Here is a 12,680-nt window from a genome sequence, read left to right on the forward strand (position 1 = left end):
ACGACCATGGCTTGCTGCGCCTGGGCACTGCTAGGCCGGGTGGCACCTCAGAGGTGCTGACATGATGCTGAATGCTTTGGAAGACAACAGAGGCAGGCGCTGTGACCTCATTGAACTCGGGCACCCATATCTCCCTGTGCAGGGCTTGGCAGCCAGGTCTCTGCCCAGGGGGAGCTGTGACCCCAGCAAGGCCTGGAGGGAGACGGGGGGGGTTGTGCCATGGACTTAGCTGCCCATCTCCAACCCTTGTTCAGGCAGGAGATACCCCAGACCCTGGCTGGGCTGTACATCCAAGCAGAGCCATGTCTGTGCTGTCTGTTCAGGAGCATGGCAGTTTTTGAGAAGAGCTGCAACAAGCTTCACCCCAAAAATACTTGGCTGCCTCAGTGTCTGTGTTCAGTGCCTGAGCTGGCTGGAAAGGGGAGTTGTCTTGCTTGTAACCCCCCCAGAGCCATGTACCCCTGGGCCTGTCACAAAGGACCTTTGTGCTCCAGGTGGCTAGCGCTGCTGTCCTCACCCCTCGGCCTCCCTCCTGCCCCTGCACCTCAGTGGCAGCTTGCAGTCATGAGTCAGCCCAGCCTGACCCTGGCTGCATGCTGTATAAACCCAAGACAGACCACCCCTGCCCCAGAGAGCTTACAACCTAGGTATAAGACTGGAGGTAAGGATGACTATGTGGAAGGAAACCATGAAACAGGATCAGTCAGCAGAATGGGCAGTAAATAGGCTCACTGCCCCCAGCATCAAACTATTGTTTTGCCAAGTAAGGTGTTTTGGGGGATTCAACTAAAGTGGCAGTGTGGGACTGTGAGGGGGGAGCTCCCCCTTGTAAAACCACAGGAGAAAGCAGGAGGGTGCTTGTTTGAAACCACACTGAGGGGTAGCAGAGGCTGGCAGGTGCCGATTGGAGGCAGGAGACTGTCTTGGGAGCACAGGGCAGGGCCAAGCCATGAGAGACCCTCAGAACAAAGACATGCAGCTTGGGTGTGATGCCAGGGGAAGAGGGGGTGCCAAGCAACAGGCTAAAGAAAGAATATCCACAGGAGGCAGGCTGGCTCCACAGCCCCTGCGCCTTGGTGGGAGGTGAGCAGGGTAAGGTGGTGTCGGTCAGGGCCAGAGAGAAGGGTGTTGTAGGAGTTGTCTGCAAGGATGGGAGCCTGGCCAGAGCCCAGCCGTGCAGAGGGACAGGAACAGTGGGTCTTCAAGCTGTGATGCAGCAATGGTTGGTGAGGCTTAGGCACAGCCTGCATGTGAGGCCTGAGGGAGAGGACTGTAAAAGGGGGCACCCTGTATCTGGGCAGGGGGGCATTGCTGGCCATGCTGAGGGAGAAGGGAAGTAGCAGGATGAGTCTGGCTAGAAGGAGTCTGGCTGATGGCTAGACACCCATAAGGACCACGCAGGGAGGCAGGCCAGCAGTTGGTTTTGCACAGGAGGCAAGCCTGGAGCAGGGGGTAGGGCTGGGAGGTGCCCATGCACAGATGGTGCTTATGTTTGTGTGGGCGGCTGAGATTTCTGGGTGGCCAGCAGAGCCTTCCAGCAAAGCAGTTGCTGGGTGGGGAGGTGTCGGTGGGAGCCCTATGCTTCTCCTCCCAGGCCCCTTGCACAGCCTGGGGAGCAGGGAGACAGCTGATAATACCACTTAATTCCTGGGATGGGAGTTCATTCTCTGCAGATAGTTGGCAAAATATAGAGTGGGGCAGGCAGACGCAGCATGAGCAATCTAGCTAATCCATGGGAGCCTGCCACACTAGCCCCTGGGAGTCCCAGCCCTGGCATGGTAGGGGGTGGCACCTGTATGGATACAGCTAGCCCTTCACAAGTGGGTGAGGGTGCCAGCATTGTGCGGGGCTGAGGGTGTTTCACTCTGTGCCTGGCGTGCAGTTGCTGGGGGCTGACACTTCTGTCAGCAACGAGCTGAAACTAATGAGAGTCTGCAGCGCCTTCTGCTGTCCCCATCCACTTGGCCCGTAGCCCAATTTCTGGGCATGGCGACTGGACCCTTCCTACTAACACCGGCCCCTTGCTGGGTGCCTGGGAATGCAGCCCAGGCTGCAAGGTGACCCTGGTGCAGGGGCTATGAAACCAGCCTGCCTCTTTCCTGGTCCAGCATCACTCACACCAGCCCCTGGTGGCTGTTTTGCCCATTTCCATGGTAACAGGCTTGTGGTGCCCACAAATGAACTGGTGCTCTGAGGGCATTCCCTATCTGTGGGTCCTTACTCCCTGGCAGCCATGCCAGCTGTTCCCCAAACCTCACCGGCAGGGGAAACAAAGCAATCCATCAGCTCCCTTGGGGCTGTCCCTGCTTTGCCCCTAAGGCAGCTTTCAGAGCTGTTCTCTTATTGCTTGTGCCCACCCAGCTCTACAGCCATGACAGGACTGGGTCCTGGTGCAGCAGGGCTTTTGGGGATACCTCCACACTGATTAAATCTGCTTGGCCCTTTGCCCTTGGCTTCACTGGGGGGCATATTTCACCCCCAGGTGTGAGCTGCAGCCCCCTCTGCCAGGGCTCCATGTTTTCCTACAGTGTGGTGACTCATGAGGCTGCCTTGCTGCCAGGAAGTGGCTCTCGGGCATTTTAGCAGCCTCCTCAGCAAAGCCCACGATAGTGTTTGTCAATGTCAAGTGCTTGGCTCAGCCCCATCCATAGGCAGCTCACCACAACCTCCCTTCACAGAGCCTCATCCTGTGCAGACCAAGGCGGACTCTGGCGTGCTCTAACCATTCCTGGCTTCTCCCTCTTTGCAGGTGATTGTGCTAGAAGACTATGCAGACCCCTTTGATGCTACACAAGTGGCTGGTGGCCAGGCAGCACAGGAGAAGGTGGCAGAGAATGATGGCTACATGGAGCCCTATGAGGCACAGAAGATGATGGCTGGTAAGGGCAGAGTCTTGAGCTGAGGTCACTGTGTTGCTTAGCTCTCCTGGCTCCCAGCTTTCCTGTGAGTGGAGAATCTGGCCCACCCTGTTTCACATAGGCTTCTGACAAATGCCAGGGATAGGTGGTGGGGGAAGGAGGGCTTCTGGCTGTAGAGCTGCTGGGATTTTGCCAGAACTTGGCATTCCCATCAATGGCACATGGTTGGCTAGCGTGGGGGAGCTGCCAGGCTCTAGGTCACCACTTGACGACCATGAGTGTGACTTGCAGGCTTGTGTTGCTTGTCAAACTGGGTCAAATGACATCATTTTTGGACCATTGGGTCCACACAATGCAGCATTAATTCAATAGGAACATGCAGTCTCTTGGGTGGTACCCAGGGGATGAATAGCAGGGTCTGCCAATAGTTTCTCCAATAGCATGGAGAAGAGCACAACCATTGCTGTCTGGAAGCTGGCCCCAACCTTGCTTGCTCCCGGTCAGTAGCTATTGGATTTGGTGCTCTTAGGCCTGTCAGCGGAGTGGTGGGCTGCTCTGTAGCGTGTGCTGCTGCTTTGGGTGACAGTGCACAGGAAGTACCATGTAGCTTTGTGTATTTGGTATCTCCAAAGTGTGTGAGAGGCCCCTGAAGGGACCCACATGCCACATTTCTGCTCATTCCAGTCCCCCAGGCCTTGGCACTCTTCCACAGAAAGGGCTGTGGCTCTCTGGTCATGCCAGGCCAGGGTGTCTGCCATGGCAGGGTCACTGGCACTCCCGTGTGCTGGTCCCAGGTAAGCCGGGTCTTTCAGAACTTGCCCCATTTGCTGTTGGCACTGGCATTTGAACCATAACCAGAGCTGTGAGCAGTGTTGGGGTTTCAGGGTTACTGTGTGCAATCTGTCTCTCTGCTCCCCTGCCTGGAGAAAGGAACATTTTAACTCACCCAGAGTAGCCATGGGATGGCAGAGGGAACCTACAGGGCTTGTGGGTTGTGAGAAATCGGCCTTTTAGTTACTGGAGCTTGTTGCATCTTGCCCAGTGTCTGTGAGAGCAAAGGTAGGGGCCCAGCTGGTTTGAAGGGAGGGGCAGATGGAGGGCCTTTCAGCCTGTTATGAACAGCCAATGGATGGGCCTCAAGCCGCTGAGAAAATGATGGTCTGGGAGGCTGCCTTGCTGTTTGTATTTCACAAGCAGGGCACAGGGGGAGGCTAACATGAATGTGTCTCCAAACAGGCTGTGCTTTTAGTGGCGCGCTGCATGCACACGACTTTGGGTCAGCTGGGGTCCTCATTTCTACTCTGCAGCCATGTGGTTTTCCTGGAAGCAAATGGCTTGGGAAGGTTTGAGCAGCTTTTGCGGGAGGACAGCTGTTTCCTTGCTGAGGCTGGGGAGCTTCAGAGAGTTTGTCAGTACTGAATCTGGACTGGGGAGTCTGTGCTTGGCGAGGTCTCTGGCATCTATTTGACTCCAGAGAAGTTTTTGAGTCAAGCTTTCCTGTTTCCAAAACCACCAGGGCTGGGTTTTCAGTGAGTAAGAAGACTCTTCAGCCACAGCAGCTGGCTCGTCACATCGCAGGGACTGTGGTTCTTCAAAGCATTTTGTCCCCACCCCCAGAGGGGCCCAGAAACATGTGGGGACCCAGTTCATCTCCTGAGTGGGAGCCACGCAGGTCAGGATGCGAGAAAGTCCAGCACATTCAGCAGTTGAGCTGTGCGGCATCCACCCAAGGCTGAGGGTCACACAGAAAGCTCAGCTCCTGTGTTGCTTCCCTTCCTGTTTGTATGGTGGGTCTTATGAGGATGCTGCAGGAAAATTAAGTGGGAATAGAGCTGTCCTGCCTTCCCAGCCAGCTGATGCCAAGCAGGCCTTGCTCTGCTCAGAACAGCATGAAGCCCCACCATAGACCTGTTCCCTACAGGTCCCAGCTTTCTGGGCTGCAGGCAAACCTGTACCAGCCTTATTCCAGCTAGCTTGGGAGCTAAGTGCTGCAAAGACAGGGACAGTGGGGTTCAGTGCCAGACCAGCTGCCGAACTGTAGCCTGACAGGGCCCATGCTGTATGGTATGTGCTGAGGCCTGTTCCTGTGCCTTGCCCTTTCCTGCACATTGCTGTCTTTGGGCGTTTGCCCTGTTCTCTCCTTCATCCTCTGCCTGCAGCTGCTCAGGCCAGTCCCTCTTCTCTGCTCACCCCCTTACCTTGTTGGGGTTGTTTTTGCTCCTCTGAGGTCTGCGGTATTGGTATTGCCCTCTCTGCAGGGTGCCCCACCACCATGACAAGCATTTCAGAGGTGGCCGCAGTGACAGTGCAGATGAAATGTCTCCATTCAGCCTCTTTCTCTGTTTAGAGATTTCTTTCCTTTAACTTTTGCTCCAATCACACTTAACAAGCAGCGCTGATTTCTGCCATTCTCCCCTGCTCCCAGATTGGCAGGTGGGCCATTGCGAGGAGGGGAGGTGGCGGTGCAGGGTGTGCGGTACAGGGAGTCCAGCAAGGAGAGAGGTAGCACAGAAGCAGCATGCCATTTTGGGGTAGGTATTGTATTTCCAATGGAAGCACCCTTTGGGTTTTTGTGTTCAGGGAGGGGGTTGTGTGGTGGAAGCTAAAACCAGGCAGGGCAAGGGAAGGTCCATGGGTCAGTCCCACTCAGCAGTCTCCCTAGCTGTGGAGGTGTCCTCTGAAGCATGTCCCTGAGAGCTGAGGAGACGATCCTGCTCTGGGGGTGATGGGGGCTCAGTGGGCATATCTACTACACTGCTGCTGACTGAAAGGGATGGAGCCATATATTGGGGGCTCCCAAGTAGAGAGGGAGCATGGGGCTGCCCCTGGCAATCAGATGACAGGCTTTGGTGTAGGGGGCTTTGGAGTCAGTCTGCTGCAGAGGGTGGGGGAAGCTTGAGGAGGGAGGAGGTGGTGTCTGAAGCAGTGGCCTCCAAACTGTGGGCTTGGTGCTGAGGGGACAGTGAGCTGCAGCTTGGCTGTGGAACCTGCCAATTGAGGACCCCTCGGGAGCAGGGGTGGTCAGGGGCTCTAATCAGGTCTGCAGCTGGGTGCAGATCAGGGCTGTTCGCGTCCCCACCTCTGCCCAGCCTAGAGCCAGGCTACCCAGCATAACCCCAGCTCAGCTGTGGCCCCTCAAGCAGTCACCTTGCCCAGCTCCTCACAAGAAATGCGTGCAGCACAAGACCCTGTTGCCATCCCCTGTGTTTCATATCTCTGCTGTGGCTGCATTCCCAGAACCAAACCTGGTGCAGGGGCCCTGACAGGCACAACCAGTGCATCTAGCCTGCACTAAGCTCTAGGCTCAAGCTTTCTCCTGGGGACCTTAGAGGCAAGGCCAGAGGACATCAGCTGCCTCCATGAGCAGTGAGCTGGCTAGGCCCTGACAGAGCTGTGGGCCCCAGAGAGCATGAGATGGAGAAGCAGGAGGCTCTCTGTCTCGTGCAGCACGGACAGGAGTCAGCGCCACTGTTTGGATGTGCAGCTCCCAGCATGGTGCGCAAACTGGGCTTTGCTTGCCTCCAGCTCTGTCTGTGCCCTCTTTGGGCTCCCTAGAGGAGTTTTCCCCTTGGGACAGTGAGAGGAGTTCTCTCCAGCTTCTGTTCTCTTCTGGCAGCACCGCTGCCCAGGCCTCAGGCCCCACAGTCACCCATAAGACTGGCTGGATCCAACTTGGCCTTATGCCATGCCTGAGAGGATGAACCAGGTGGCCCCTGTGGAATCTGCTGTCGCATGGGGCTTCGGAGGAGTGGAGTGTGTGCTTGTCTATATAAACATGTCAGTACAGATGTGAAGGGTGTGTGTGCACACGCATGCAGCTGTGTCATTGATGCATGCGGGGGTGCACCTGCTGGATATCACCTGTACTTCCAGGGGGAGATGCTGTTGCTATTCACAGCTGTGCCCTGCCCCAGTGGCACCTGCATTCCCATCACAGCCACACTGCTCTCTTACCTGCCTACCACTCCTCTTGGGATCCTGGCATTCATGTTGAATGGTGGTGGTGAATCCCTCCAGGGCCATTCAGCCCTCCTTGGTGGAATTTTTGAGTTGTGGGGCTGGGCGGAGGAGTCTGAGCCAGGTAGCCAGTTTGGCACTGGAGCACCTGGCTGTGCCTTTGGGCGGTCACTTAGAGGGCTCAGCCTGGCACTAAGTCAGATGTGCCTACAGTGTGTCTAGGCTCTTCTCCTGGGGAAATGCTCAGCAGAGTGTGCCACCCTACTGACCACGGCAGCAGCAGTGTTCAGGAGTAGCCACTGGGGAGTGCTCTAGCTGACATGGTTCAGCCAAGTCGCTCCCTACCCACACCCACATACCACCCTTGCCCTCGCCGACTTCTGCAGTGCAGCTCAGTGCTGTCTGGCCCTTTAGCCAGCCCCCAGCAGCTCTGTTCCCCGAGTGCAGGACATCCCAGTCACCCCTGCTGCTCTGTGGGCACGTCTGAGGGGCTGGATGGTTCCTGGGGTCTGGTAGCCTCCTGCCCACTCTAGTGCTTCCTCTGGCCAGCCCAGCCAGCTCTGCTCCCTCTGGTCAGGAAGGCTGGGGGTCAGGGCTCTGGGGGGTAGGCAGGTAGGCTGGGCAGGATTTATAGCTCCCACAGCCTCAGAGGCCCGCATCCCCAATTGATGCTGGCTCACTAACACTGCTATCATGAGGCGTTTGCAGGGGGGCAGCCACTGCTCCCTGCCAGCAGCAAGCTGGTGATCGGGAAGGGCTGGCAGCCTGGAGCAGCACTGAGAACAAAGCCGTGCTTGTGCTGTGCTTCAGTCTGGCTGAGCGCCCAGCTGGGCCTGGCCGCTGACTCACTGGCACTTGCTAGCAGGGCTGGGCGTTCCTGAGAGGACAGGCAACTCATTCCTAAGACTCTGGGCCTTCTCTGGGACATGCCCTGAGATCCTTGTCATCTGTGGCAGGGTCTGAGGGGAGCCATGGTTCCTCCCGATCTGAAACAGAGAAGCCTCCAGAGATGCTGGGTGTGAGGATGCCATGACCTGTTGGGGGCCAGATGTGGGGATCCCCAGCCCCTGGAATCAGGAGGGACAATGGCTGGGAGACTTCAGTGAGTCCTAGCAAGTTTGGGCCTACCCCCAAGTCCAGAGCTGATAATGTGCTGTTGTGCTAGAAGGCTCCAGGGCTCCATCTTGTTTAGCATATGTCTCTGATCCCCCTGAGCAAGGGCCATCCCACATGCTGCCTGGGCTTCCTACCCTGCTGCAGTGGGGTCCTGGGCCCACTATTTTGGGGAGGGGGAGCTCAGGAATGGGCTCATGGCATTATTCTTTTCCCCCTCTTGGCAGAGATCCGCCAGAAGGGCTCCAAGGAGGCCCCCGCCCGGCCGCTGCATCTGTATGACACACCCTACGAGCCAGTGCCCAATGGGCCAGAGGTGGACAGTGAGCGTTCGGCCTGCCCACGGCCCAGGGAGTCCCGCCTGCCCCAGGATGATGAGCGCCCACCCGAGGAGTATGACCAGCCCTGGGAGTGGAAGAAGGAGCGCATCTCCAAGGCCTTTGCAGGTGAGCGTGGTGGGCCAGGTCCCCTGATGCAGGGAGGGCACCACTGCTTTGGCTGGGCCAGGCCCAGCAGCCTCAGATGGCATCAGCCTGCAGTGTTTTGTGCTCCTAAAATGCTCTCCCCTGGGCTTCTCCAGTAATCCCTCCTGTGCAGGGCTGCTGTGAGTGAGGACTGCCAGCCTCCTGCATACCAATTTTGGAGCTGCTCCTCATAGGCACCCAGGCACACATCATTATTGGCTGCCTAGACACATTCCTTGGCATCTCGGGGGCCCGGTTGGTGCCGGTGGCACACAGCAGTTTGGCTGGTTAGGGTTAGGGGTACTACAATGGCTATGTTATGGGGGCAGTGCGGGTACCCTGAGGGTGCAGGGGAGTGCTAGAACAGGCGGGGTAGTGTGTAACAGGAGTGGTGCTAGGGCATCAGCTGTTTGTGGCACTTGTACAGCAGCCCAGGACTCCAGCCCTAGCAAGGAAACCTGCCAGCTGCTATAGAAGTTGCCCTTCAGCCCTTAGATCTGTGGTTGGAGTGGTGAGGGGACAGACTCCTACCTGCTTTGACTGAAGACCCTGGGAGCGAGCTGCAGGCTCTGAACTAAGCAGGCCACACAGGTCCCCTGCTCGGGTTGCCATGTTTTCTGCTTTGCTGCTCTGGGTTACTGCACCGGGACAAAAGTCCTGCAGTTCCCCTGCGGGAACCCCCAGCCCAGTGTGGCCTGCGGGGAGGCCCCTGCTGCCCTCAGCTGGGTGGTGGGAGTCTCCAACCAATTTATCTCCCTGCAGTGGGATCGATGGCTCTGGCGTACATTAATGGGGAAATCCATGTTGTGCATTAGCGCCCATTCCCCCTGCAGAGTTTGCTAATTGCCACACTCTTATCTGCAGTGCAGCTTAATGGCTGGAGCTTGGCCAAGCCAGGCTATGTGTATGTGGGGGGAGGAGGGGGATGGCCTCAGGACTCCGGTCCCCATCCCACCCTCCCAACAGTATTGTAGGGTTCAGATGCTTGGCTGTGCTGGACTGTGTGTGTGATGTGTGTGCTGAGCCCCAGCAGAGTGAGAGTGGAGAGCTGTGCCCTGGGATGATGGGTGGGGCAGTGTCCCAGTGGGAAGGTAGCACTGAGCTGGACAGAGGCCAGGGCCCCAGGCAGAGGAGCCTGGAAGCAGCATGAACAAGCACCAGCCAGCTGGGATCAGGGTTGTTGAGACTCATTAGAGCCCTGGAAAAGTCCAAGGGGTTTGACTTTGAGGAGCTGGAGAGCCCTGGACAGGCAGGGGACAGGATACTTTGGTCCTGGACTGGGAGATAGCAGGGCACGGAGCACCCTCTCACAACTGGTGCTTACAGCTGAGCTGGCTCTTGGGTGGGGTAGCCAGAGGTGAGAGCCAGGTGAGCCAGGAACATACCATGAGGGACCAGCCCAGCCTGGTGGTCCCTCTTACTCCCCGCAGGATCCCATTGTGCCTGGCATTATGCAGGACAAGTGGATCCTGCTAGGCATGCACTGTGGCTGCCTCACAGGTCCAGGGCTGCTCAGCTAGTGGGTTCCAGCATGTGGATGGGTGTGCAACCCTGCCCAGCTCAGCCCTGCATGGGTGGAACTGGAGGCAGCATGTGGGTGCCCGGGTCACCATACTGTGTGTAGCTGGGCACATGGGGGCTCAGCCCTCTCTCTCCCTACGTGGCTTTGCTGCCCATCTCTGCAGGACCAGCAGTGGCCTCTCTGAACCCATCCATCTCTCTCTCTCTGCTGCCTCTATCCAGTTGAGATCAAAGTGATCAAAGACCTGCCATGGCCACCCCCTGTGGGACAGCTGGACGGCGGTGCCAGCCCCCCTGAAGGTGAGGCCGGCCCCCTAACTCCTGCACAGCATGGCCCATCCCAGCAGAGCCATGAGGACACCAACGGTGAGTGTTATGCTACTGGGCAGAGGCCCTGCTTCACCATAGGCCGTATCAGCCTCATGCTTGATGGGGCATCAGGCAGCCTCTGCCTGGAACAGGAGCTTTTAGGGCTGCAGTGACAGGCCCACAAATGGGTCTTAGCAGCTGCTTTTCCAGCTCCCAGCATGGAACTGGGACATGGCCCTAATGCATGGTGAGGTGGGGTGGTAGTGCCTGCCAGCTCCTGGGCACAGGTGGCAAGAGACAACAGGAGGGGAGGTTGCAGTATTGGGTAGGGTGTAGGAAAAGACTTGGTGTGCAGAAGGCTCAGCACCTGGCATTGGAGGGTCAGTCACTCGGGTGCCAGCACAAGTGAGGACACTATCTTCTCAGCTGGGTTATGCATGCCCCTGCCTGGCCCCCCACTTTTGACAGCAGGGCAAGGAGTGCCAGGGGACATGATCTTTGGCCTGGGCATGGGGTGGTGACACTGGATGAGGCACTGGTGGCCTGGGGAGAGGCAGCCCCAGTGTGTGGGTGGTGTGCACATATGCGCTGCAGGGGCTTGCAAGCAGAGGCTGGACATGCCTGATGGACATGCCTGAGTGGCAGCCTGGTATACATGGGAACCTGAGCAGTTCCCAGCTTGAGTGCCTACTGCTGTGCCAGGCATACCTGCTAAGGCAGGAAAGGGCCAGGGGCACTAGGACTCTAGGACCCAGAAATGGCCTTGCCACTGTTCAGACGACCACTGCTACACTGCTCTGACATCTGGTGTGCCCCAGTGCCCCCATTTGTGCCGTGTGCACCCAGGCCTATTCTTAGCAGCACCAGTCCATGCTGCGTCATGAGCTGGTGGGCTGGCAATGCCCAAGAGCCCAGCAGCATGACCCTCCTACCACTCAAACCCAGCCAGCTCTCTTGGCCTGTTGTAATCTCCCAGAATCCTCTGCTCTGGGAGCTTTGCTGGGCACTGGGTGGGAGGTCCCCAAAGAACTTTGCAGGAGATGTGGGTTAGGACAGCACAAATGTGACCATGGGGCTGTGCTGGTGCCGAGTTATCCTGGCTGGCTGGGCAGTGTGGATAGGCAGCACATCTCCAGTACCCCCTGAGAGGATAATTCCTGTGGGTCAACTTCTGGGGCCAGCAGTAGGGGAGGGGTTGGGGGTCTTCTGGTGCTGCCATCTAAGCTGTGTTGGGCAAGGGGGCTGTGGAGGGGATGGGCTTCATTGGCCTGGTCACTGCTGTGCTCCCCAGTGCTGTGAAGGGCTGTGGGGATTGGCATGTCAGGGCGGCACAAAGGAGAGTCTCATCAGGGCTGTGTGATCGATAAGTAATTTGTTCAGGGGCCTGTGCTGCAGGGGAACGATAATGAACTCTCTGGAGGAGCGCAAAACAATATTATTAATGCTGAAATCATCCTGAGAGGAAATAACAGTGTATAAGAGCCAGGTCCCTGGGGCACCTCTCTGCTCGCTCCCTGCCTCTCTCACACGCCTGCAGGGTTGTTTGCAGCACAGGCAGGAAGCTGTCCCTGGGGCCACCCTGGCTCTGCAAGGCTCTCCAAGCACTTGGGGGTAGAGGAGGCAGAGGGGAAGCTGATGGGTAGTGGGAACAAGGGTCCCAGTCTGTGATCATGGTTAAGGTTAGGCTTGAAAGGCAGGGCTGGGATGTGTGGGCCTTGATCACAGAGGTCCCATGAGCATGGTGTCCTGGCTGTGGGGCAGGAGGTGCTGTGTTCTCCAGGACATTACATGAAGCCTTATAAGCCGTGTCCTCTAGCAGGGGTGCCTTGTTTTGGTACAAACTGGCACTTGGCCCCACCTACCTCTCTCCAAATGTGCCAGCCTGGGGTTGATGGCATGGATTTCATAGACATTAGGGCTGGAAGGGACCTCGTAAGATCATCGGGTCCAGCCCCCTGCCCAAGCTAAGATCAAAGGATCCCAGCAAGATAAACATCCAGATGTTTCTTGAAAGTGTCCAGAGTATGTGCTTGCACCACCTCTGGAGGGGAGTCTGTTCCAGGCCTTGTGGGCTTGGACAGTAAAGAAGTTTTTCCTCATGTCCAGCCTAAAATGGTCTTGCAGGAGTTTGTGACTGTTGGACCTTGTCATCCTCTGGGGCGCTCTGGTGAACAGGAGCTCCCCCAGAGCCTGATGCACACCCCTTATGTACTTAAAGGCTGCCACCAAGTCACCCCTGAGCCTGCACTTCTGCAGGCTGAGGAGTCTCGTAGCTCGCAGCCTCTCTTCATAAGGCCTGTTCTTTTGCCCTCTGATCATGTGTGTGGCTCTCCTCTGACTCTTTCAAGCTTTTCCACATACTTCCTAAATTGTGGACAGGCTGGACATAAGGAAGAACTTCTTTACTGTCCTAAGGTTTGGAATAGACTGCCGCCAGAGATGATTCAAGCACCCACTT

The 12,680-nt window shown here is 57.2% G+C and overlaps 1 protein-coding gene across 4 annotated transcripts in view; it reads left to right on the top strand.

Annotated features, from left to right (window-relative positions):
* The window catches only part of SHF (Src homology 2 domain containing F), a 49,193-nt gene that overhangs the window by 15,217 nt on the left and 21,296 nt on the right, over nt 1–12,680 (top strand). For all 4 annotated transcript variants that reach the window (XR_001357753.2, XM_025199870.1, XM_025199871.1 and 1 more), the window contains exons 2-4: nt 2,750–2,879; nt 8,156–8,374; nt 10,136–10,279. Coding sequence is in view for 3 of the 4 variants with exons in the window: in XM_025199870.1 (XP_025055655.1) it covers nt 2,846–2,879; nt 8,156–8,374; nt 10,136–10,279 (397 nt within the window). In the remaining variant the exon portion in view is untranslated. The remainder of the gene's footprint in view (nt 1–2,749; nt 2,880–8,155; nt 8,375–10,135; nt 10,280–12,680) is intronic.

The sequence above is a fragment of the Alligator sinensis genome, unplaced genomic scaffold (assembly GCF_000455745.1).
Source record: "Alligator sinensis unplaced genomic scaffold, ASM45574v1 scaffold1097_1, whole genome shotgun sequence".
Lineage (NCBI taxonomy): Eukaryota > Metazoa > Chordata > Crocodylia > Alligatoridae > Alligator > Alligator sinensis.